General features: G+C 43.0%; 1 protein-coding gene across 14 annotated transcripts in view; it reads right to left on the bottom strand.

Annotated features, from left to right (window-relative positions):
* The window catches only part of LOC1274064 (5-hydroxytryptamine receptor 1), a 52,582-nt gene that overhangs the window by 21,214 nt on the left and 3,485 nt on the right, over positions 1-27,883 (bottom strand). For 7 of the 14 annotated variants that reach the window (XM_061641525.1, XM_061641538.1, XM_061641524.1 and 4 more), the window contains exon 2: positions 27,399-27,883. Coding sequence is in view for 1 of the 14 variants with exons in the window: in XM_061641523.1 (XP_061497507.1) it covers positions 852-3,170 (2,319 nt within the window). In the remaining 13 variants the exon portion in view is untranslated. Of the gene's footprint in view, positions 1-718 lie in introns of those variants that run through there. The other 7 variants (XM_061641529.1, XM_061641532.1, XM_061641535.1 and 4 more) reach the window with 2 other exon arrangements.

The following is a 27,883-nucleotide window of genomic DNA, read 5'->3' as shown; positions in this document are numbered from 1 at the left end:
TTCGGTAACAATTTCTTTCCGGGTGTTTGAAATAAGAAAATGATCTTTGACGTTTTGATGCAAATTCTATATTTTTAACTTGTCCGGTCACACTCGCTTTTGCTACTGCCAATAGTTTCGCGCCGTTTCCTGTCTATGCCCTTATGCTCGACCTTTATGGGGTGTATGACCGGAGGCTGGATCGTGTCTCTTCATCTCTTTCGCAATGTATATGTTTGCCTCTTTCAGTTGATAACAACCTTTACGCCACCTAGCGGCACCTTTTCTAACTTGGTTTATCTACATATCTCGGTCGCTAGGTGACAGCAGTTGTGTTGTTTACCTTTTTCACGCAGCCAAAACAGTCAACACAAAAAACGTGCTAACATACCCCACCCCGTCAATCCTAAGTTGCGCAGGATTTACTTAAAATACTGGCACGTTTCTATTTGATGCTTCTTCTAAGCGTTAAAGTGTGTATGGACAATATATGATGTAGGGGTTGACTCAGTGCAGTGCTAATATAAATGTTCATAATTCCGGTGCTAACATTTCTGTTTCTATAGAGGCAAGTTTTACCACTGCTCGTTTCAAAAGTTTTCCAGACGCTGTCCTTACTACTGCTTGTCTCACTCGTCCGTCTCGCCCAGCTATTGTTTCTTCTACAATTGCTCTCACCCAATCTTTTCGACTTCCTTCCGTAATAAATACCAAGTTTCCGACCCTGATTGGTATGTTGTCATCTCGCCACTTTTTCCTAAGATTGAGGTTAGGAAAATATTCCTTCAACCATCTGTCCCACATTTCGCTAGATAGTTTCCGGCTTCTTTTGTAGCTGTTTTGGAGTGTATCAGCCAGATCTGGGCATGTTGCTAATGTTGATTTGGAGCCGGACGAATCTCCTCTTCTAATGTGAAATAATCACGGAGCAGCATGTTCAGGTCTCCGTCGCTGTCTTCAGTGTCGCGTTGCACCGCATTGCCGGGTTGCACCGGACCAATATGCTGCATCAAGACGCCGCTCGTCGTGTCGTTGTACGGTCCGTACACAGCCCATCCAAGAGGGCTCCTCACAGCGACCGGCTCGCCTGCCTGCCCCGTCCGGGTCTCCAGTGGTGTAAGCAGCTCCATGTGTTGCAGCCCGATTAATAACTTTGGCTCAGCTTTCAGAAACGACGGGATCGGCAATTTCTGAAAGTGAGAAAAGTTATTTATTAGGATTTTGCGGTTTAGTTCTTGCTTCGGCAGACTTAGCTTTTCGACCGTACGAGCGCCGGAAAGCTCATAACGTCTATCGTCGCCTCGCGCCGAAATCTGCACGTCTACTCGTTGTGATGCATTTTCCTTTCTCGTCACATCGGCTGTCCAGCTTAGTTCCAAGGGCTCTGGTCTTCCGCTTACGCCAAGGGTGTTGGCCAGGCTGGTTTCCATCAAGGTTAAGGATGAACCTTCATCCAGGAAAGCCAGAGTTTCTACACTTTTCGGTCCATAGTGCACTACGACTGGTACGATTCGGAACAGCACACCAGCTTTTGTCGTACCGTTATGGGCTAGTACCTCTGCACAACGTGTCGCTGACGGCAAATGCAGCAATGCGTTATGGCGAGCTTCGCACCCGTTTATCTCGCATCGGAATCGCGATAAGCAACGTCGTAGGCCATGTTGGTTAAGGCACAGCTTGCATAATCCATGCCGATCTACTACATCCAAACGGTTCTGCACATTCATTAGTCGGAACTCTTGACAGTTCCTCACTCGATGACCTGTATCACCACACGCAGGACATTTCCGCTCTTGCCAGGTGTAACGTCGTGGTTGTGCTAGGGTTCCCCTTTCAAGAGTATCAGTGTGATGGTGTGTTCGATAGCGAGGAGGAGGAGGGTTTGTGGGTTGTTGTGGAATATAATTGCACACTTCGCAGGCATGCTCCATCAATTCATCCATGAACTCACCAAATTGTTGCAAACTGATATGTGGAAGACCACATTTATATCGCGACCACTCCAGTCTCCTTGATGCTGGGAGTTTCTCTACTAGTTCTCCTAGTATTGCTGGGTTCTGTAGGTGGTCTTCTAAGTCTGCTGCTACTAGGTGGTCGCAGAAATGTTGCACTGCTAACCCGTATTTAATCAGCGACTCTAGGTTTTCTGGTTTGGGCGCTTCGGTTTGTCGTGCCTTGTCGATTAACTCTTGTACGATTAGGGCAGGACGTCCATAGAGTCGTTTCAACACTTTGATAATGTCTGGGACTGCGTTTGGCGTCGTGAGTTTTGATTGCACTGCCTCTCTAGCTGCACCATGAAGGCACTCTTCTAAGCGCAACAAATTTTCTCTATTAGAGAATCCGCAGGCTTCATTGGACTCGTTGTAGCAGCTTATGAACACGGCCCATTCTTTAGGAGAACCACTAAATTTTGGCAGCTGTTTTGGGTAGTGGTTCCTCGCAGTTATTTGGCTGGGGGTCAAGCCGTTTCTTTCCACCATCGCGTTTTCCAGATTATTTTCAGCTATTCGTCTTTTCGTTACTGGTGACGCTTCAGTTTGCGGATGAGTCTGCACTTGAGCAGGTTTAGCCAAAGCCTGATTTTGATCTCTTACCCAAATTTTTGCTCTTACACTTTTGCCACTTATGATGGAACATTCCGAGCCTTCGATGTCGAGCTGCTCCTCGAGTTGCATCCTGAGCTCCTCCTGCTCGAGCTCCATTTTGGCCATCTTTAGCTGGAACTCCTTCTCGGCCATTTTCTTCTCAAGTTCCTGTTTCTTGGCCAGGCGCTCTAAGGCGTTTCGCACAGATAGTTGAGAAGACGCTGAGCCGCCCCGTCTTGTGCTTGGTGCTTTAGATTTGGCCGTTTGGGGTGGACTTGGCTTATCCTGCACTACGGTTCGCTCCGAACTGCCACCCTCGCTATCAGCTGCTCCCTGCTTCTCTACATTCTGGCAGCTTTCAGCGGGCTTGTTGTCCTTTGCACTAACTTCCTCACGTAGCGTCGGTTTGGCCTCGCTTTTCCCGATCACAGGCACTTTCTTCACACACTGAACACAGAACCACTTTCTTTTCGCTACGTTTGCGGTGACGCCAGCACACCCGTAATGGTACCACTTCGCGCAACCGTCGCACAGCACCATATCGTCCACGGTGTTCGCTTTATCGCAGGCACCACAATCGAAGCGATTTTCTTCACTCTGCATTTTTATGCCGTAAATTTATAACTCGCGAAAATACAAGTGTGAAAGTTAAAAACTTTGTTACTTCGGTAACAATTTCTTTCCGGGTGTTTGAAATAAGAAAATGATCTTTGACGTTTTGATGCAAATTCTATATTTTTAACTTGTCCGGTCACACTCGCTTTTGCTACTGCCAATAGTTTCGCGCCGTTTCCTGTCTATGCCCTTATGCTCGACCTTTATGGGGTGTATGACCGGAGGCTGGATCGTGTCTCTTCATCTCTTTCGCAATGTATATGTTTGCCTCTTTCAGTTGATAACAACCTTTACGCCACCTAGCGGCACCTTTTCTAACTTGGTTTATCTACATATCTCGGTCGCTAGGTGACAGCAGTTGTGTTGTTTACCTTTTTCACGCAGCCAAAACAGTCAACACAAAAAACGTGCTAACACTTAATAATAGCCAGACAATTTGTAATTCTAACACAAAATTTTATATTGTGCCAATTGTGCATACACAGTTAAACTAGGTTGAAATGTATGAACAAGAATACAATTGCTGTTTTTTGTACAAATTTCTTTATTTAGATTTGTACAAATCTTTTTTTTCAAATCTTTTCTTTATTTAGACATAGGTTTTTTTCTCATAAAAAGATTTCAGTTTAGTTCCATTTAGTTAAAAAAATCTACATGAAATGTAATATGGTATTTTAATCATAGGTACCCTCTCTTCTTTAACGTAGTCAGTGAGTATCCGCGACTGCATTGTACATTTACACCAAACAATAAGTGTTAGAAAATTCCACGCACTTTCGATGGTGCTCCAATCTCGAATGTCCTTCAATCTTAAATGCCAGTTGTTTCGTTGAACAGATAAATTTTCCTGGCAAAATTATTCCTTGGTAATGCTTCAAAATAAGTAAAAATGAGATTTGGTAAATGTTGTGGTCATTCCAATTATTTATTCAAAATAACAAAAGCGTATAGAATGAAGTGCTGACTTTAAAAAAAAAAAGAAAATTCTCCCATAACTTCATCAGTTAAAAAAAAAAAAAAAAAAAAAAAAAAAAAAAAAAAAAAAAAAAAAAAAAAAAAAAAAAACATAAACTAAGGGAAACGAAAAGATCGATAAGTACTTAAGATGATGGATGGTCGAACAACAAGCAAAGAAGTGCATGAAGTTGAAAATATTATAAAATTTAATGTGTCCCTGGAAAAACATCATTTTAAATTACAAGACGTCTTCTTCTTGATGTTTATGTTGATTCTTCTTCTATTTGGCGTCCGGCCTATACAGGCATTCGAGACTTAATTCATTATCACGCAGCCGGATAGTCAGTCCTTGCTACGGGAGGACGGTCCATTGTAGGCTTGAACCCATGACGGGCATGTTATTGAGTCGTTTGAGTTGTCGACTGTACCACGGGACCGCCTTATGTTAGTTATGTACTTTAAAATTATGTGTTTTTTTTTCTGTGAAGTTCATAAATTTGTTTCTTAGCATCAATAACATTACTAACAGCCGTCGGGTTGTACTTCACACATTTTACTGCTTATTAGTTTGTTCACGTCGAATCTCTATGCTTACAACAAGCTCTTTACCGCCAAGAATAAGGTTTATCAGCGTGAAACTGGGATGGTTCATAAAAAATGTTGCTGTTCCAAAATAACGCCACATACCGAGCATGAATGTCAACTACACCACAGCCAGCGTGTTTTTAGCGTGACTGTCTACGCGGACTCAACATCGAAACACCACCTGCTGCTTTCGAAACCATGCACTGTCGGTTTATTGGCGCCCACGCGTCCAAATAACTGTCCATAGTCCCCGGTAGGCGCCCGGTAGACGCGTTTGTAGTTTGTTTACGCGTCAGATAGGAAGTGCGTGCTTGTGCGCATCGTCCCGCCTCGCAAGACTAGGCGCGTCATGTTGCCGGGTGAGGCTGCGAATGGTCAAGTGAACCAGCAGCGCGCACAGGTGCGAAGATCCAAAACCCAGCAAACTACCACACGAGTGTCGGTTATCTTTATTTGTCTTCATTCAATTTGCTGAAACAACCCGCCGCCTCGCACGACCGTGGATTCTCGTGACGTAAGTTTATTAGTCCGCCGAGGGTGACTTTTGCACGGTTGTCTGGAAACATTAACGTTCTTGTTCCCGTGGGCCCATGTCCAACAGCGTGAATGCTTTCGTGTCGGGAGAAATTTATGAGCTTCGAACGGTATGGGTCAGGGTCGTGTTTTATCGATGTTTATGGTGTTAAAGCAAATCGAATTACTGTACTGTGCCATCGGTACATTGTGTTTTGAACTTCTTATTTTGATAGCGACAGAACGTCTCATGCCTTGTAGCAGATTAAGTGATACATTGAAGTATATCTTCATTTAATGATATTGGTGTAGATGCTATTTGGTGGAAAGGAAAGGCAAAAAGTCAAAACAATATTCGAGTATGGAGGTTCTTTTTATGCCGGTATAATAAACATTTTATTGAGCATCTATTAATGTAGTACACGTCATACTTCGTGGTCACGTTTGTTTAAAATTTGTCATTATCTATTGCGTTTGACAATCATCTCATCTCTACTCATATTAATTAAATCGTCAATATTACTTTAAGTCCTTGTCATATGAAAACACTAATGTTTTGCTATTTCAATCAGAACCATAAATATTTGCATCTATGTTGTTTCCTTAAAATGGTCTATGAATAACACATCTACCAGGGTACGATTCTGAATTAAACAACCTCAAACATATTACTATCCAAACAGTAGTAAATCATGCTTGCCTGTTGTAAATATAATTTACACCCAGCACCCAAACCGGAACATGACATCCCGTTAGTATTTAGGTTCCTCTTTTCCCACCAGCTCACACCCTCCCCCGTTCAACTCGAATCCGCTAATCGGGCAGCACTAACCACCAGCGCCTGATGGTTCACGCGTTGGTGTTGCTTTTCACACGTAATTAATTTTGCGCTCACCACCGTCGTAAACAAGGGCGGTCACCTCCGACACTCTCCCTTAGCAAACTCTGTCACCTGTTTGGCCCTGTAGCCGAAGCTGTGTACTGAAAAACTTCCGGTCTGAAAGCTTAATCAATTTATCGCTTTCCTGTTTGTTTTTTTTAATGCGTGAGGCCCAAAACATGGCCCAATACGACCAACCACGTGCAACCAAAATTCAATTATATGCTTCCATCGTGCACGAAATTACACTTGCCGATTTTTGTTTGGCCAGCAGCGACGACGGTACGACGGGAAAGTTTGGTGTGGGCTGGCGAGTGTGTTTTTACAAAATAATTGCAACAATACTCAATCAACATTGCTGGCTGGTTAGGGAGGGATTTCTCCAATACTCCGCAAAACAAAACCACCAATTAACAACGATAAATATAATCCAGTAGTGTAGATCTATTTTTACATTGCTTTAAATAGCAGTATCTGCTGCGAAGTATGGCAATGTTTCCAAGTATTCCAATCCCACAACGCACAGCACTGCTGCGTGTTCCTTCTTTGCTTCCAGTTTGTCGTCCTTACTGCCCTCAATCAGTTTGATCAGCTCATCAATCTCACTGTCAGAGCATGATTGCTTATTGAACTAATTAATTTGGCACACTTTATTTTCCCATATACCTACGCTATCGCACGATAACGATGATGTTGGCGAGCTCCTCCAGCAACTACAAGCTCACTGTGAGTATGGGTGTGTGCGTGCATGTGTAGAAGCCGCGTGTGGGAACCGTCCAGCTGTGATGTAAATTATGCCGAGTGTCGGAACCATTGGAATGTCAATATTATAATAGGCTAACGGGGCGAAGTGGTTTCGTAGGGGCGAAATTCACATGTGGAAGGAAATGATTTCTCTCTCTCTCTCTCTCTCTCTCTCTCTCTCCGTCTCTCTCTCTCTCTCTTTATATCTCTCTTTACCTCTCTATCTTTCTATATCTCTTTCTTTCGCTCTAAGGAGAGCTTGCTCCACCACTCGTGCCGAGAGAGGAAACGAGCTAGAATGCGTGGAGACCACTGGCAATTTATCTGTTATCTATGTTTGCTTGCGCATTGACAAACCAATGCTAAGTATGGTCTTGTTTAATTGTTTCGTTCCGTTGCACTAATGGTTGATAGAGGAAGAAGGGAAAAGAAGGGGGGTGTTGCTAGGAAGTCGTCAGCCGGGCATGAATGCGTCCCCGGGTTGCGCACGACGTCCGGCCCATAAACGGTGTCGGGTGGCGCTGCTTATATTGCACTCTTTGCATGCCGCAGCACCATTATAACCCTCGAGCGTGTCTAAGCGGTGATTTATTGCACTGTGGCTCGCGCAACAATCGTTAAGCTACGTGCGTACTGGAAGCGGAACCCCGGTCGACTTGTGTTGATTGAAACGATATTGATTTATTTTCGTTGTGTTGTCAGTTGACGCTTTTAACGTATTTTAATACGCAAAAGTGCTTGTTTTAAAATGTATATTTAATAGATTATTTTTTTATTATTTTATTAAGCAGTGGCTTTGAAAACAATTAAATTATTATATTAGCCAAACCACAATACTTTTCATAGCGCACAGTTACACAAACAATTTAACGTTCTCGGTGATAATGTAATAAAATCAATTAGTGGACGAATAGCATGATTGAAATGAGACTGTACCATTAGAATAAATTTGACACGAAGCAAGGCCTAAAATCGAAACAAATCAAAAGTCCTTAAGTAAAAACATGCACCCGCTTTCCTTAACTCGAGCGAAGCACGAATGATCGAAGCAATGACAAAAATGACATAAAATGGTCGAATAAAAATAGAATTCGAGAACGGGTTTCCTATGACGTTTTTGAACATTTTGCCATATTGTACGCATAACTAAGCCGGATACCCTTGAAGCAAAATAAAGCAACCGTTTAATGTAGGCAACTGCTACTATCGCTCCTCTTCGATCATGTTTGGGAAAGTGACTGAATGTGTTTCTGACCAAAAATTGAAACTGGAGCAGGGAACAGAAAACTTTAACAGAAATTGACACCAGGAAAATGAATAAATTGACTTACAAAACATCAATGACATTGCTTTTGACATTTGTGATTAAAAAAATGCCAAAAACATTCCCGCTGTTATGCAGAAAAGCTTAGTAATCAATCCATAAGTAAGAGGTTAAACCAAAATGAACAAGATTTAGGTATTACAAGGCACATTAAGAACAATCAACAATCGGAAAGTTTTAAGCAGTTGAAATAGTTTTAGGATAATCTGTACTTTTTTATTAGAAACAAAGTCATAAAAATCTATAGCTTTTAAGTGCCATTTTTAGGCCTTTCTTAATATTCCATAAGAGGGCTCTTTGTATAATTTTCACAACATGATGATTGTTTAAATCAGCCATTTTTCAGCATAACGTATTTAAATCAAACAAATTTTTAAAGAAGTCTTATGCGTTAACAGTATAGCGTGTCCGATATTATCTTATATAGCGATATTTATGATGAATGATGTTGCCACATGAGTGCGTGTCTCAGTTTAGTACACATCACTGTGTCCCACTAATTTGTAGCAAGTAAACTCTCATCAAAATATTAAATATTCACTAGACCATGATCAACAAACACGTTTGCTGCCGATGATGTTATCTTTATTCCGCCCGTCGCTAATTTTACCTCAAACTGCTACAGCCAAGGTTTTGCCAATGCCATCAAAGGGTGGTAAGAATCGCCCTCAAATGAGACTGAACCGTCTTCACGCACGCTATCTTGATTGTTTCCATTTTTCTTCACAATCAAACGCCACCCGAACGCGGTGACAGTCACGAGCGGGAAGCTATTTAATCGTCTGAAACTATGATGCATTTCACCCTACGACGCACCCGCACGCGCGCGCTCGTGCTTACGTTATCGTTGCACCCCAAGAGAACATCCCCGGTCACTATTCTGAATGCTACCCTTCAGCTGCCATTCGGTACGTTACCGCATTTGAATGCACATACGATGCTGTTCCATTATTAGTGTAATTGGATGAAATTTGAGTGCACAATGAAGTGCTGCCCACTGTGACCTCGACAGATTCAAACAGTAAGGCCGCGGGAACGGGCTGAACCGAGAAGGTGGCGTGCAAAAACGGTACACGGTATAAAGCAATTCAAGTGTAGCGAATGCACTCTTTTCGGCACTACACCGAGCCAAGCACTGCACTTACATAGAAGCTTGCAGTAGTGAGCGTGTCGTTTGCCGACTAGCGCGAGATGTGACACGCATTGAGAGTGCTCAATTGCAGAGGCTAGAAGAGGGCGGACGGTTGCAGTGTTTTATACACTGCGAGTGATTAACAACGACACTACCACGCCACACTGATGAACTAATTTTTCAGAGTTGATGATTTGAAGCGACAAACAATTTGAATTCAAACGGAATGTGACTAAAATCTACATACCTTTAAACACGACATTGGACAACAATGTAGATAGAGGTAATTGTGAAAACGGCTCTATTCCAGGAAAAGACTCACCACTAAAGTAAAGTGTTACAAAGTACCACAGATATGCCTGTTCGTTTCGCTACGTGAAAAAAATATGATACAATTCAAATTATTAGCCCTTTTCCCTGTTCCACTAACATTAAATATTCATTTTGTACCAACTCACATACCCATGGATTGACGCTTCTTCCTGCAGAATACCATCCAGAAGCAGAAAAATGGAAATTATTTTCCAGATATAACGACAAAAGCCCTCCAACAGATTGTTCCGGTGCTTTGCGTGAAGTGCACTTTCACGGTTCCATCCTATTGTCTCGAGATCGTATCCTTAACCTGGCTAGAATGGCAAGCGAGCTGGAGAGATGGGTTTGTGAAGCAGAATGGTTTGCCGTACCAGCGGACGGACAGAACGTCTGCATTATTATTCTCGCTTCACTATTACTCATTTCGTGATTGAAATGTGACCTGAATCATCTTCCGCTGCAGTGGAATGATTAGCATTAGCCTAGAACTTTACTCGGGGCCTTCTGCTGGACGTACTACCCGGCACTGCTTACACTCTGCATTCTGCATGACGATGGATACATTCAGCTTTACATAAACCGCTCGCTTCTAAATCAATATCTATTTGCATTCTCGGGGGGAATTGGCACCATTCAACTCCTGCGAGTAAGACGAAAATTAGACGGTGATGACGGGACTGGATGCCGCTACCGGTGCAGGAAATAGCGGAAATTGCACCGTGGGAGCAGTTCGACCGTGCTTGCATTACCATGAAGTGTCGAGTGATTGAATCAGCTATCATCTTCAAGTGCCCAGCGGGAGAACGGCGGCTTTCCCTCAGCTTCGTACTAACGCACACACATATATGTTCATGTTGGCTGCTTCATCGCCCGGCACACGATCGTGTTCCACCCGGTGGTGATCGTTGTGCAAGGTCTGTGCTCGCGATGAAGGCGCCTAAGGGGCAGATTGGTGTACTTCACCTTTTCTCACTTCATCGACAGTCAATTAGCATCGATTATGAATAGTAAGTTGGCTTCATTGATCGCACTTGTTCGCCTCGTTGCGGAAGTCAGTCAAGATTCCTGCTACCCGACTTGCGTTTAGCAACTGTTTCGAAGAAGTTAGTTATACGCCATACTTTTCTCGCTGGATTATAACTATGACGTACAGTGTGACGGAAAAATAAGAAATTGTTGACGTCATCAACTGGAAGCTACACGTATCTTCTAAGAGCTACATTTTCGTAACTTTCCATGCTTTTGGCTATTGGTGTCGCAAAACTCTTGTAAAATTAAGCGCTATAATGCTTTTTTTTTTCAAATCAATCAAACAACACATGTGTGGTAACATCTGGGACTGGGCCATGTTGTTGTTAAAGCGACATGTACAAGCAGTGCTGCTGCGACGCTTTTTGCTTATTGCAGCGACTGGAACCGGTTTCTGTGAAGGAGCACTTTTTCAAGCATAAGCTTTACTCTTTATCATCGCATCTGTCTTCGCTGATGTCTTTTTGCATGACGACAATGTACGAGTCACGCGTTTGATGACGTCGTCTATCACGGAAGACAGAATGAGGTATGGTGTTAGAAGTGAAATAAGTTACAGCACAAAATGATTGTGCGTTTACATGAGCAATAATTCTGCTTTATTTATTGGAAAGGAAACATTCAATCGTGATCGTTTTAGTTTTTTTTACAATTTTAACTGAAATATCGTGGTTCAAGGCAACATGGCTATAAAGGTTAACAGCAAAAAAGGAATGTATCGATTATTGTAGAACAGCTACTATTGTTACGCCTGGTAACCAATCGATATTGAGTAGCTTTAATAAACTTTTTTTTAAACTGACTTTTATAGATTTTTATTTTTCCACACAGTTTAAAAATTAGTCTATCTTCTGTCTCTTGACTTTGGCTACTGCCTTTCTCGATGGCGCCTCTTCGCGATTAGTTGATCAGTCTTGACCCCGCTACTATACCCCGCTTGACCCTGATTAGCGACTGCTGCCGAACTTTGTCCTAATTAGCCCTATTTTTGGCAAGCTAGCTGTTTCGCCTTTGGACATATCTTTTTGTCTTTATCTGTTTGGATTATCTGATGTTTTCGTTATCAGTTATTCGAGCTATCGTTGACAACACGTTGGTGTGATAAACATTACGGTTGCTGAACTTCACGAGATAAATATCGTGCCAACAGTTACAATGTTAATCATTACAGCATTTGTTTACCAGATTATATGTTTTAATCAGAGATCAATCAAACTTTTTTAAGGAGGCTTATAAATCATTGCATTATTAACATACAAACGTTGACTGAATATTTGTATATTATTATGATGAGATTTAACTATGATTATCTAGGAAATTAATACATATTCTAGTAATGAGAACAATGATTTATGCAATTATTTAGGATAAACACTTATCCTTTTTCATCTTTTAATTCTAGCAACAGTTTGTGATTCTAATGGTTAGAAAACATCGTTTTTGTGCGAATTTAATTAATATTACACTGACAATATACCTGTTTCATCTCATTGCTTTCATCATTCACCCAGCTTGCTTTACAAATGAATGCTTTCGAAAGCAGAACTAGCTGTCCCACAACATCATCGTTGATTTTCCATTTAAAACACCTATCGCCGGTAACCATAAGCAGACATAAACCATCTCACTGATAATTGATTGTAATTCGTGGCATAATCCAATCACATTCCGTCACGCTGAAGCTCACCTCGAAACACCATACGGTTGATGCTTACCCAATACAAGTTATCACCGTCATGTGTGACATCAGTCCACGAGGAATAGCAAGCTTAAGGATGTCGAAAGAAGCTGAGCTTTTCCAGGCTATTTTGTTGAAGTATCGCGATGCTGCGGAAACCCGCCACCTTCTCAATGTCCACAGGAGATGCAAGCAGGCTGCACGGCTAAACCAAGTCAACATGGGCTGGATTGCTCCACGTAAGGACGCGCCCGATTTGCATGTTTAACAGCAGTTAGTTGCTGATGGCTTTGCCACTGCCTGTGCCACTTGTAAGTGAGCCGGGTTGTCGTGTGGGATGCGCGCTTATCCGATCCGCCGGCCCAACCGCAGTGCAAATTAATGCTGTCAGCGCAATAAATAGTTAGGTTTGCCCAAGAGCACACGCACGCCGCATACAGCGATGCTTTACTTGCTTCCCATCATCGCGGATGCAGTGTCGGTTTCGTACACTCGCAGTTGCCGTTGAAATTGGAGTGGTTTTGATTTTCATACTTGCTTCTGCAACCCTTGGGATATGGTTCCGGGAGCTGAATGAAGTGGTTAATTCTAAATAGTTCATCTATACACACGCTAATGAGCGTATCTATTTAGCCAACCTTGTCTGGCAATTGCGGCAACACCCTGCTTGACATTGGACGGTGTATTTCTCACATCGTACGATGAGCCACCACGATCGCATCAGCGCATCGTAGTCAAGGGCAAATGTTGTCTGTTTGGCATTGTTTATTTGAAAAAAAAAACGAAAGAATGAAACAGCTATACCTTTATCGAGCGGCACAGCAGCACTGAAAGGAAAATTAGCAAACAAAGCGAAATGCTCGATGGACGGACTAACGAAACATGGCAAATTGCAGTCCTCCCTCACGCGACTCGCCCCTTTAATGTTTGCAGACGTGGTTCGTTGCATTGAACTGTTCCGGTTTTGTTGATTCAAATGTGAGCTAGCAGGGGATTCGTACAATTTGCAATTCATTACGATACAACAATCTCCACAAGCTAGTTCGTTAGTGTAGAAATATTCGAGATTGGAATAGGAGTAGGAATGGTATTCTAAATGAGAGAATTCTTGAGTTTACATACTCAAAATATCTAACATAATTTTTGAACTCGAAGTTGACCAAAAAAAAACTATTGTACCATCTACGAGGTACGAGGTCCCCTGCAATCACACCATTCCCATTTTATTGCTTGCAGGTGGATAGAAATGTATCACTGTCAAGTTTCATGCCAAACACCAGGTATTTATAACGGAATTATGCTTGTTGTTGTTTAAATTACCGTGATTTATGATTGATCTCACATTGCATGAGATTAATGGCTCTTGCTATCGGGATTCACAAGACACCTTTGCACCGCATTAATACTGTAACTCAATTGTGATTTAATAATTGAACCAGATTCAAATGGACTTAGCTCGAAATAAATTATAATTGGGTGCACAAATTATATAAAAAAGTACATAACTATTGTCATATGAAATATCTCACTTCAGCAATATTAAACACCCAGTTTAAGTACACTACTTCAAAGCACCAAAACGCAACCACTTTGAATGTTTACTTAGACATGAACTAAAATCACGAGCTAACATTATTTCACTCGTTGCTGTTGCTAGTTCGCCCGAAGATTGATGGGATCTGCAAATTACAACCGTCATCGGTGACATCCCGCATTAGCTGCAGGTGCTAGATGGGATATGGACACCGTACCTGATGTGTATCTTATGAACAATGAAACCCATTCTAAACACGCTCCAGCACACGTTTTGAGGTTATGAAAGGGCAAACTAATCAAATCCCAAATCCCTTTAGCGATACCGAGCGACTCGTTTGGGGCGCTTGGGTCACTTTATGTAAATCGGAAACCCAAAACTCCCATCCCATCGTATGGTTAATCTTCGCCACGGTCGGGACCTTACGCCCGACTCCCGGCAAACTTAAACCGTTGTCTCGATCGTTGAATGATATCGGTAGAAAAGTTTTCTCATCCAAGAGTGTGGCAACCATTATTAGAGAGACGGAGCCAGCGAACGGACACACAGTATACCTCTGGATGAGCTTTTCCTCATGGTCGTCAGCGCTTCATCAATTGCGATACCTTTTGAACGAGTTGATCTACAGCGTTTTTTTGGGGGGTATTCCATGCTAACGGTAGGTTGTGCACCGCATGGACAGTAATGAATCCTTTTGTGGCACGTATTTTATATTCCCGCATACACACACACACAGATGTTACAGTAAGAAAACGCAAAACTAACGCATGGGTAGCAGAAATGCTGGTAAATGAAATGTACCACATCTCGGGAATTACGGAAAGATTAGTGTCCAAAGGGTCCAGGTAAGAATAGCTCCTGCCTTGTTAGAGCGGTTATTATTTCACCTGCGACGCATTTAAACATCCTATCAGTGACTGCTCCAGTCTGCCTCTCTGATGCGGCACGGGCATCGTTTTAATGAATGTGTAGAAAGATAAATATAAGAAAAATAACCACAGCTCTACAATCCCCCTGATTACGATCCTCGTACGCCAGCATGAACGGGAATGTTTGCACTTTGTTTGCACAGCTGTCACATCATGGTTTTCTAACCTTTTCTTTTTGCGGGCACCATCACAGAAGGGTATGTTGTATTGTTCGTGCTAAACGGAGTTTAGATCTTTCGTATGGAGATGGCAAGGACATTCGAGCAATACAAGTAATAGATCCTTCGTTATAAGCTCCCATCGATGAACCGTCGTTAGCAAAGTATTCAGACAAAACGGGAGGACACTTCACGTCCCATTTGGCATTGACTTTCGACTTCATTGCCTTTGGGCTGCTGGTTGAGGATCGCTCTGGTGCCAGAACGGCACAGCAGAAACTGTGATCCGGCCCTTGTCTCGATGCAACACGAATTTCATACCGGTTCTGTATGCAGCTCTCTGTCGCTTTGTATCGTCAAAGAAACGAATAAATACATCACCGTGTATAACTTTCCCGTACACTAACATGCACTTCCTTCTGCACACTGGACATCGTATCACGTGGCACACCCGTCAGCCTTTCGGCGAAGGCGCACAAACTTTGATATGTGCATCACCTGACCTGCAGGCAGCTGTGTATATGCCAGTGTGCTTTGTGAGAATATGGGAAACACATACAGGGCACATTAAATTATTCCCCATGACAGTTATCGATTTTTCTTACCATACCCACAAAACCAGCATCCGGCGCACGATACCGGATGAAGTGTTGGAAATTGAATTAGCAGGATGCAGCTCAATCCCATACTATTGGCCGATGGCTGTAAAATTAGCTTGCTGAATGAATGGTTAGATACAGCAGCGAGCTGCCCGGGTGATATGGTGCCGGGATACGATAGGGATGCAGGCGTGCTCACTAGTGCTGCTTTGGTCGTGGTTCATTGCAAAACGGCGTGGTAGGGATAAATAAATCAATACAGTACCACACGCGAATGTAACGAGTTCAATAGATGTATTCTAAAGGGAGAAATTAGGTGTTTGATAGACCATCTGTTTGAAGCTATGAAAAGCAATGTGCTAGCACTGGTAGCTCGATTTTGAATGCCGCTTGAATAGGGTTGTTACCATGTGCACTGGTTGATTGAAACGTTATAAAAACATTCACCTCTCCTTACAAACTTCGCTATTGAATAAATGTTTCTGATTTATCTATCAAATATTACAGGACACGGCTCTAACGGATAATGGATTGAAAGACGAAGGCGCGAGATTTTGAATGGTTTCGGACACTCCTGAGGTAGGCCAAGACCACAAAGCGGTTGTAGCGAGGGATAAGTAAGTAAGTAAGTCTCTATGGTTACGGAGGTCACGTAGTTTTGGTAGAGAAGCTAGAAATACTGATTGATAATGATGAATGTTTACTTTGTTCTATTTTATTGCATTCTATGGTATAGTTCCTTGAATCGTATTAAGTATACATATTAATTATTAATTAATTACATAAGGCCGGGCTACATTGATCGTACTCGCAAGCGTAATTTCGATTTTCACTAGCGCATCTGGCGGCGGCTGGTGGAAGCTTTTTTTGGTCGTCGGGGGAATGGTCGTGTTGGATCTCAAAATTAATTAGTTTTTTCACCGTGTTTTGATGCAAAAACGGCTGAAATACTTGCACAACATATTTATGTATCAGTAACAAAGCATTTCCAGTCCAATTAAAGTGAAAAACATGGGAAAATAACGTATTTTATGGAGCATCCCCAAATTGTTTGGCAAAATGCTTCGGTCAGCCGCCGCTAGATGCGCTAGTGAAAATCGAAATTATACGTGCGACTACGATCAATGTAGCCCGGCCTTTAAAAGATAAAACACAACTCTGCCCTATATTATTGCAGCATAGCTTGATGTGATAAAACCTGACATACCAAAGAATTAAAATAACAAGATGCATAGGATCCGTGTTAACTCTTCCAGTAAAACCAACTAAACCATGGTCGTCGTCGAATACTTTTTACAGTGACATCATAAACATGCGACTGCCGATAGACTGCATAATGAATGTTATTTCTTGTGCAGTTAAGTTTACCGTTTCACTCCCGCATAGGCGATAATGTCGGTGGTAATGATCAGGTCTTTTTGTCGCGTTTATCTATATGCTGAGATACTTTTCACCGTTGCTCGTGCATACCATGACGAGTGCAGTCATACTTTGCTAATCGTAAAGTTTTATTGCCCACAATTGGCGGATTGCACAATCTTATCTACCTTCGTAAGTCGGTGGTGCTGGCGATCGATCATAAATAGAGTATTGCTAGGTATATTGATAAAACAGAATCACATGCAACTTGAAGTGTTGGTCGCGCTTCAACGAGCCATCATTACACACCACTGTTTAATGTTTAATCAACGGCTAGGCAAAGAAAAGAGTAAATATAGTGTACGGTTTTAAAAGCAAGGGATTGTAATTGTATCCTTTTTGTAACTTAGCAGAAAAAACTACAATAATGATGTGTAAGTTGTAAAAATGACGGCATCGTACGGCAGATATATTTTAACTACCAATAAATCCTAGACACACAAAACAAATATATCTACATTTTACAACCATGTAATTAAGTAACAAATAGACTGGTACACTTCCTGAACAAAAAAGGCAAACCTTTGCTAGTTGTTCATGAACTGTCTTGAATTTGAAAATGGTACTTCCTAAGCTGTCAATAATGCAATTTTGTATTTCAAAACACACACTTCCCGAAACCGCCAAAACGATAGACATTTTCTATCAGTAGCACTCAATAACAGTCATACCTCCAAAATATCTCGCGTTGTTTATGTAGCTAGAGTGCATCAAGCAAAGCAATTGCATATTTAGCGCAAAATGACCTTAAACTTGAAGCCATAACACCGGGAGCTTACATTGTTGCTAGGTAAAGGGACTGGCGATGAGAGTGCTCCTACAGCAATCAGGATAAAAGAATGCAAATATTTAGCAACCTTACCAACAGCCTGTCTGCTTGCTGTACGATCCAAATGCGATTATTAATATGTAAACTAAAGCATGAATGGCGTGGCGTTAGGCACTGTATAAACATGGGCGGCCAGCGGCGGCAGAATAAAAGGGTTGCAGCAAATATGTGCATTCGGTAGCGCACAAACAGACTTCATTTAAATGATACTTGACTGTCGAAAGTGTGTTAGAAGCAGTTTTCTCTGGTGGTGGTAGCACGTGCGGCACAGATGCATTCATTTGTTTGTTTGTTCAATGTGCTGAAGAAGAGAAATGCCTTGATGTTTTCATTTTACGGCTTCCACAGATGGTACTTAGTTTGTAAAAAAGTTTTATAGTAAATCCAGGATCTGCTTTCGTTTTATTGAAAAGATAAACTGGCTCCATTATGTAAAATCACAAATTAAAATAATGGCAACCTAATAATAATGGCCTTCATAAAAGTGATGAAACTATTTGGCAATGGAACATTGTTCGATGCTGATGCAATTAAACTCAACCACAACACACTGTACCAACAAATAATCTAGTTTGAACACAATCTTGAATCTTATTCTTTGATTTGCTGATAGTTCTAAGTATGAACATTATGTACACAAGCACTACCACTACTATTTTTTCGGTTTGTTCGATTTTCTTCAAAACTTCATAATTCTACTGCGAAAAAAAAGATGTCAAGAAATCCTATTCAAACACTATATCTTGTACTGTGTTTGCGATAATTCTTTCAATCTTTAAAAAGACTACAATTATGCCCAACCGTATCAACTGTCCATCCAGTCAAAGCTTTCAGGCAAACGGCAAACAAGTGGGCAATATTTTTGGCGACAAAAACTGATAACGTTTCCGCATTGGAAATGAGCATCAAAATTGATGATCCAACCCACAAGCATGGCGCGTGTTTATGGACTTTGGCTTTTCGTTGGTATTTCCCTCCTTATGTCCACTCGCTCCCTTGGTTGGCCATATCAAATTCAACCAGAACCAGTCGATGTCGGCATCACATCTTGAGTTGGGTTTCTTCTCTTGACGTTCCTCCTCGTTCAACGCCTTCGGGCTATCGGGGCGCTCTTGAGAAACACATACACCCCAAGAGGATGTTAATATTTACTCACTCATTCATGTAAACGTTTCCCATGCTCGATGGTGCCTGCCGACGATGAGCAAGGGAAAAATGACATCCTGGCCAACAAGGGAGCCGACCGCCACTATCGCGCCCTTTCTGTTTGCCACTCTCCAAATGCGATGGAAAACTTGCGCCAAGGAAAGAAAACAAAACCAACCAAAAAGGTGCCTTCCTTTGCTGCTGTAAACAGTGGCCAGCCAGTGCACACAGCACACCACTGTGCGCACTGTTTACATTTGGCTCTTGTACGTGCAGCTACTTCCCGGGAGCACGATTGTGCCGACTGTCCGTCTGTCTGGTTTGCTCATTTGGCGGTTGAATGCGGCGCACACCTTCAAATATCGCACTCATCGTTTAGTTCGTTTGGATTTTTTATCTTCTCTTTTCCATCATCACAATTACTATTACTATACTTGTTGCTTCAATAATTTCATTTAAATGGAACAAATCTATCTTGCGTAGACATAATGCAAATCTTTCATAACATATTTTCACAATTCATATTTTTATAAAATCTTTGGAAACATCAAAGCAAAAACATGAACAAGGTCTCGTGCAATTTGAAGTCTTATTATTTTACTACAGAAAGGGCTTCGTTCTCATTTTCGCAATAATAAGGAATGAAATCAATGGCACCATCACGTCAGTATCCAATTACGAGATATCATAATCAGAAACCAGTTTTATGACTGGTATTTTCACTGTCATTTGGCAACATAACCGCAGACAAACTTTTTCCTTACTCAACTCATTCCCCTTGGCAGAATAAAACTCTTAAGGTCTATTCGTCTGCAATATTCCACTACGTCAATCCACATTCCCCCATACTTTCCACTGACAAACTCCAACTGGTGTGGTCCAGTTTTGAGAGCAAATACGTGCAAAATAAACCAAACCTTCCTACACACGACACTTGACGGACAGATAATCGCTGTCTGTAAAATACCACCACAACAGCTCTCGGTAGCAATGATTCTGCCAATCTTGCAACGGCCAGCTTTTCACCACCAGTAGCGCAACCTTCACAAACAAACAAAAGTATCATGTCAGCAGATATTGAATTCCGATCCTCACAAGAATCGATGATCGCTTATTGGATTCGCTGAAAAAAATGGGCCGACCGAGAAGCGTATGCTGCGCCAAAAATTGAAATATCGTACCAAACAGCAGGGCGACTCATTGATCCCGTTTGCGTTTTTCCGCCCACCTCGTACGGGTCGGAAGGAAAAGAAACAAAAACACACACGCACGCACATATCTTGAATGAAATAGACAAGCGAGCTCTTTGCAACTCCAAGTCTTGCCTTCAGTTTTGTTTATTTTTAGACTGGCAATGCGCAGATATGATGCTTCAGTCCTTTGGAACGATTCTCGGCTGACCTTCCCGAATGAGCAGAGCGACCAGAAGGGGCGAAGGGTGCGATACGTCGGATGGCAAAGGGCCCGGGCCCGTTTGTCACTCCGACGCCTCCAACCGGTGGAAAGGGCTGGGAGGGGCTGCAGTTTACCCTCTCCGTTAAAAGAAAGACAGTAAGCAAAAGACGGAAAATATCGACAAAAATCAACACCGCCCGCTATGTGTCAGAGCAATAAAAGAGGAAGTAGATGACGATGATGAAAATGATGATGATGATGATAATGATGGTGGTGGTGACGAGCGAGCGGTAGCGACGTTCCGGCGCTAGCTGCCAAGTCTTGACACACTTTTCATCGGAGCGATTTTCGCGCTTTCGTCGTTAGGGTGTTTGCGCCCCACCGACTAACGATTTCCATTAATACTTGTCTCATGGATTATTCCATCATAGATAATGTGTTTTCGCGGGGGATCGGGATGTGGTACCGGTGGCTCCACTCCACAGCACTGACAGCTTGCCAGGCATAAGCAGCTAAAACACCAATAAAAACAACTACAGTGCAACAGTGGGGAAGTGCGACTCCGTTCGCCCCGCCCGACACTCGCCTCGTCTGGCTGCACCTTTACTGGTTTAGCAAGCGTGAATTCCTCTAACACTGAAGGGCCAGTGGACAGCTAAGCATAATGGGGGAAGTGATCGCCGGGAAAAGGGAAGAAATGTTTTCTCGCTGACAACCTGCCAACCTGCCCGAATGACGGCCGGCTCGAGGCGGGCCTGCGGACGGCTCCTCTGGAGACATTAGCGTGGCCGTGCTGTGCTTGCTGGATGCTTTCAGCTGTCAACTGTCATCGACCGAGCGAGCCAGCAGCAAAGGTAGACGGTTGTTAGAACTTCCGGTACCAGATTTAATGATTCACTATCCAGTTTACACATCTTTAAAGAGTCGACGTACTAAGTGTGTGTGCATGTGACGTTGAGTACGGTTTTGCACCAAGAAGATCGAAACCACTCACCGTCCAGCTGAGCTTTAATGTCTTGCAAAACAAATTTCTTTAATTTAAGGTTGCTTAAAAATGGATCTCCTATCCCTTGTCTCACCGATATATCCTCCCTTCAAGGAACTCTTAAAGCGAGAAAGCATTAAACGAAGCAAAACCACTCCATTGTACACAAGTACTGTTTACTCCCAAGCACGCTCAAATCATATCCTAAACGTGACTTTTAGTAGAAAAAAATAACGAGAAGCGAATTCATGGCAAAGGATTCACGATATCTCAGTTTTTTGACACCCCAACGGCAGTCACCATGCCTGCACATCCAACCACCCTTCACCGTAATGAGCCGTATAATCAGGGACAGCATCGTGAGAAATAAAACTCCCAGGTCTCTCTCTCTCTCTCTCCGTCTTTCCCTTGCTCTAACTCACTCACTTACATACACAAACACACACCCGCTCCCTGTTCAGCCTCAAAAGTCTTCCATTAAGATCAGATAAAATCCGCAACAGATAGACTCTCGTTTTGAACCCGGCACCCCAACCGCAACTCCTCGAACCGATTGGCTATCGGTTTGGTATAAGCCAACCCTGTCCTCGAAGAAGCAACTACGTGACACGGCAGATAACAGTCCTTGAAAGACGTGTAAAGTCTCACTCGAGCTGTAGCCTGCAGGCAACAAGGGGTGAGGGCTAACATTATCTTGCACACGCTTTTTATACTTTTTTCTCATTCCCTTCCGTGGGCAATGTAAATATGTCCTAAAACGGTTACCGTTACCCTACACCGGGATGTGCCTTTTCTGTCTGCAGGCCACGCTATCTTGTGGTTTAGTTTTGATGTTAATTAGATTTTTCGGTCTGCTTGAGGAGTCGCAGTTGGAGGTTGAGACCACTCGAGGGTATGATTGTGGTTCTGATCGTTCCACACCAACGGTCACTCTTTTTTTTTTCATAACTAAAGTTTGTCCATGTTTTGGGCGGAATGTTTTGCCTGCCATTACATTTGTTCAACCATGTACCACCATTCTGCCAGGCCCTGTTGTGAGATGAAACAAACGAAGCGTGTACGTGTGTGAAGTGCCGGACAAGATAAAACCGGGTGCTTGTGAGGGAGTTATTGTTAGTAACAGGAGCAGTACATGTTGTCAACAATGCTTATCTTGCGTACCCGGAGCGACTCCTCAAATAGGTAGATCGGTGGGAAGACGTATGATAGGCGTTGACACAATCGTGACTGATTAATCATTCTATCGGTCAGCCAGTATCTTGCGTGCGCTATCGGTCGGTCATCACCCATCACGAGGAAGATGCGCACGAGCCGCATCAATTTCATGCATCACACTCGTTTCCCTGTTTGAATGCTACGCGAACACACAGTTCGCAAGATTAGGATTGTAAGTGGGTGCCATGTAAATTGTTAGTAGCAGGCGAGATTTACAATTGACAACGCCAGCTACACGCTGTTCGCTGTCAATCGGAAGCTCTCACAAGCGTAAGCTGTCACTGTATCGATACTCTCCCGTCGGAAACCCGTAGGGTTGTCAGAAAGTCTATACGGTTCGGGTGTTTGGTTTTGTTTTGCGTGACTTTGGTACCCATAAGCCGGTGTACGGTGAGCGATTGAAAGCAGATCCGCAGTTTTATCTTATCACTACGTGTCAAAATAACACCCACCAACTGTTTCTAGCTGTCTTAGCTTCCTGGCGAGTAGTTTGAAAGAAGGCGCAAAATCAAAATGTCAATCAGGAAATGTGTCGGATTTTACAGACCCGTTAGTGTCTTAAAATTTTTGTTCCGTAAAGTTTCTATCGATTGGAAATGTACTTCCTTCATATCTACATAAGGTTTAATTTTTTTGTCAACTCATCTGTCGGACTTTGATCATTGCTTTAGTTCAGGAACAAAATGTTACTTCACTTCCCTCTATGATCTTCCCCTTTCCCCTCCAACCGAATGGTGTCCGATAATCACTATCAGCAGCTATGGAAGATATCATCCAACGCCACTCGGAAGCGCTGATAAAAATGAGAATTTCTTGGGATTCTCTCCGGGGATCGCTTTGCAGCTAAAGCGTCGTGGATCAATCGATAGTGGCCCTTTGTACCCGGCTCTGTTCAATCATGATAGAGGAACCGGGGTGACCGGAGCGAACACGGTGGCATTCCAGTTATTTTATATCACTCCAAACGAGAGCGACAGGAGGGTTGGCGAACTTATTGTCTACGGTACAAATGCGGCCAGGTTTATCGTCCTGTGCTACGTGTACCAGTACGTTCCGCATGCCGCTACCGATAAGATAGGCCACCGGAATCGGAGAGTTTCAGAACGAGCAGTAATACCACAATGTTCCAGCGTTGCGTATCTTGCTCGTTCACGCTTTCAGTTCGCAGGGAAAGGATAAGCACCCTGCGAGTGGAGGAATTAAAGAGTTGTTCGTTTTGCTCAGTGGATCATTATGTACGCCAGGAACAACAATTTGCATACTTTGAGAAGTAAAATTCCCGATAAACACAGAACCACTTCACTTCAAACACATCAAAGCCAACACCTTGAACCAGTTCACACAGAGCGAGCATAAGTTTCACCTCCGTAAGGTAAAGCATGACAAGTAAACATTTCACTTCAAAGCAAATTTAATCTGCACTAATGGTAACGGGATTTACCGCTTTAGCAGGGCTTACAAGAGTGCTACGGTTGTCCTGTGACCTCCTGCAGTCCATGTCTTATCCAAATGCTATCCCCCATCCCGATGGAGGAACGAAACAGATTGCCCACTAGCAGGAAATTAAATTTACTTTTAATGCTTCTGCTAATGCTTTAACGGGCCGAGGGGCTTCCTAAAACATGAATCAACAAAAAACCAACGTCCGAATCGTCCAAGAACCTTCTTCCATCGGGTGTGCGGCCGCTGGGGGACGAGTTTGCGCCCGTACCTTTTGGTACCACTTGGAACGGTGCATAACTTACGTAAACAGCTAATTACGTTCATTGCGCTCATCGGACAGCCGGGCGGAGCGCTCTTCGTGCGTTGTGCAGTCGGCCCACCGAAAATGCTCCCGCCAGCTAATGCTCCGAACGCTCCCCTTGGAGAAACGGGCATCAGAAGATGTTCGTTTGATTTTTCGGATCAACCGAATCGGCCGGCTATAATTAGATTGAATCGCTCAAGTACTTCACCGAGGGTACGTTGTCTCATCGTCTTGAAATACACTTTGCTGAAATACGTGTGCGTGCATGTGTTTCTATGTGTGCAGTTTTTTGTTGCTTTTGCTTAGTTTCACTGCTTACATAGCCCCCGCTCCATGTGGCCTGCTGGCGTATTTCAAGACACGTTGACCAGCACCGTCAGTTTGTTTAGAACGATCTTCACATGCGGTACGAGTATATGTTTGTTAGTACTTTCAGCGAGATGTGTGTGTGTGTGTGTGTGTGTGTGTGTTTGTGTATTTTTGCTTTATTCTCGTACACTTCACACTACCGGACACCTTTGGCTTAATCTCTGGCCCAACAAGAGCCCTATATCCTCACCCCATTGTCGAGGAGGTTGAAGTGTGCTCTGTGATCACTTCCGCAGGCGTTCGTGCGGTTAGACTGACGAGCGGTCGGTAAACAGTGTGCTGCTGTCTGCAGCCTAAAGTATTGTCGGGCAGTGGTCGCACAGTGTCCGATACCCATCGAACGTCTGCCAATTTCGTTGGCTCGAATGATAGTGCCAACGATCGCGGCAAAGAAGACCGGTTGGCATTTCGTATACAAATTTGCAAATCACTACACAGTGTTGTAAAGGAATGAGGCCATCTTCTCTTTTTGCTGCAAATGCTCACACATACAAGAAATCGATTTTTTACGCACTTGTAAAAATAATCATCTTCACAGAATTATATTTTAAAACAAGTTTTTTTTGTGTTTTTTTTATTCTTGTAGTAATACACGCATGTAGCCGTATTAACGACGATCATAGCCAACGCGCTACATTGACCACCAGCGAAGCGTGCGAACGATCTCAAGATGACCTTCGATCGTTACTATCCAAGCGTCCGGCACTGCTGCTGGTTCGGCGTGGTGGTAATTAAGGGAAACATTACGAGCTGTCGTCGATGGCAGTGGATAAATGTTTCGTTTACTTGGTTCTGGCAGACAACTCGCAACGCCTGGTCAAGCGATCTAGAGATCTTTGATTGTTCCGTCCAGATGGGGCGTGTTTTTTGGGATGGTTGCGCTTGAAATTGTTACATCTTTTGTGCGCAAAATTGAATCCAAAAGGCCACCATTTAACGTATCGTACAAAAAAACCCTCCGCACTTGGAAATTCTCCACCTTCGCTCCAGCAAAACGGGTGCATCATGATATCGATTTGTTCTTTCTTTCTTTCTGCTTCCGCACAAGTAATTGACGTGCTAATGAGATTGCGAGTACTTCGGTCGTAGTGTCAAACAGCTGCTATTGCTCGCACTGGCGGGCAGCACCTCAACCGACTGTGGTCGTTTTGCAAGCCAGTCAGCCATGGAGAGAGCTGCCATGGGTGGAAGGGAGCTTTGTTTTGCCGAATCGTAGCTCCCCGACAGCCGTACATGGTAAATCATGTGTCGTAAATCAATACTCCCTTTGCCTTCGCTACTTCCCACCGCGACGTAATACCTTGGCAGCCCGTTTGTTGTTTTACTTACGCCTGATTTATTTGACCCACCTCACCTAGTGGAGTCGCCCCTGGGTATGCTGGGCGGGGTGCGGTGTTCAGTAGCCAGTTGGAACTTAATTATGACCGGAACATTAGCTGCGAAATGTGAAATATCTATCCAGAACTGGGAGGGTTGCGCGTTCTTTATGGCCATTTGGCGTTCAATGGTGCCCAGGTGTCAGCGGGTGGTGTGCATGAGTGCTCCGCGTCCCAACGCAAGATCGTTTTCCCAGTGCGTTACGGTGTCTTGTTCCGTGTGTGCTCACCGAGATTGGCCCGCTTTTTGCTAGCACAAGCAGTCGGCAACGTGGATTGCGAGCGAAATAGATGATATGCCATTTTTTGGACCTCTAGTACACTCAGCGTGTAATGAATCAATGCGTTTTTTTGTGCTACCTTTGCTGTTGTTTCAAATCAATCGCTGCCCGGAACTGGTACGAAAAAGGGAGGGAAAAAACGCGCCTCTCTTTTCTTGCTTCTTCGAGAGTTTAGAGTCATGCTGTGTCAGACGTTCGACGCGAGAAAGGATTGACGAATTAACTTTTTGACGCGTTGTTTTTGTTTACACTAGAACAGTTTGGAAAGAAAACGTGGAACAAAAAAATGCATCGTCATTTTTGTCTGCTTTCGATAAATGACTCAAAAATCGAAAGAGATTATTCACTGGACAAACTTTGCCTGGTAACTTTACCATTAGAATCATGTGAATAAATGCAAACACGGATGAAAGATAGATAGATTGTTTATAACAGCGTACTTATTATGTTCTTATTGCAATGTAGTGGACACACTCAGAAAAGATAACCCACTCTACATGCTTCATAAGTCACAAATGCTGCATTTAATATTGCATGGCATTTTTAACAAGCTTGCTTTCATTAATCAACTATTACTTATGACAACCGCTACAACAATTCGGAAGGATGTGTGCTATTCGGAAGTATATCATGCATCGAAGACGGATACATATAACGACTGTTTTGGGAATAATATCCGAACGCCTTGATTCATCCCCGATCGATCCCCGACATGCTTTTTATCGCTCTCGCGTGCCAGCGTTGATTACTAAAGTTTGCAAGGGTCACATTTCGAACACCATTAGCAATGAATAATGGTCGGCAAAGTTTATGGACACATCTTTTAGGTTTGATATAAATTCCAATTAACTCATACGACCATCTCCCATCTCTTCATGAATATGTTAATACAACTGCTCACTAAAATACAAGCTACAAGTAGACTTGCTTGCTTTACGTAATAGATGTGATCTATCGCGACCAGAGACAACGGCCTTGAAGCACTAATTTTAAAGGGAAGTTTGACATATTTTTAGCCACTCTCAAACTCCGCAGTATGATAAAGAAATAAAGTACAAATAGCGCATTTATCACTACCTGCCAATGGAAAAGCGTTGATGTGCTTGATAAGAGCTCCTTCCTGCTCCAGTATACCTCTGCAATGTCATCCGATGGCTCGGTGCTGTAGCCGCTGCCCGCGTGTTTTTATGCTGCGTTGTGTCGCGTTTGTTGTTTTATTTTTTATCTATTGCACCACACTGTGACTGATGATAAAAAATATAGCAGCACCCATTCACAAATTAATTCTAGAACAAAACCTTCCCACTGTGTTCATGGCTGTAGTTGGTGTGTATTTGTAGGTGTGCTTGGGTTTTTTCTCCCTTTCCAACACTTTATACCGCTTTAAACGAACACAATCTCACACACTAATACACACACTTCACTCGATAAAAAATACCACAGCTAGCGATTTCATTTCGAATCGCCACGCTCATGTTATCGTACACAAACTTTCACATTACAGTAGAGCACAGCTAATCTTCACCGGTTCACTCGTTACTCGGAGACGATGCACAGTATTT

The sequence above is a fragment of the Anopheles gambiae genome, chromosome 2 (genome assembly GCF_943734735.2).
Source record: "Anopheles gambiae chromosome 2, idAnoGambNW_F1_1, whole genome shotgun sequence".
Classification (NCBI taxonomy): Eukaryota; Metazoa; Arthropoda; class Insecta; order Diptera; family Culicidae; genus Anopheles; species Anopheles gambiae.
The sequence above is the reverse complement of the archived record's forward strand: the minus strand, read 5'-3'. Positions and strand labels throughout refer to the sequence as shown.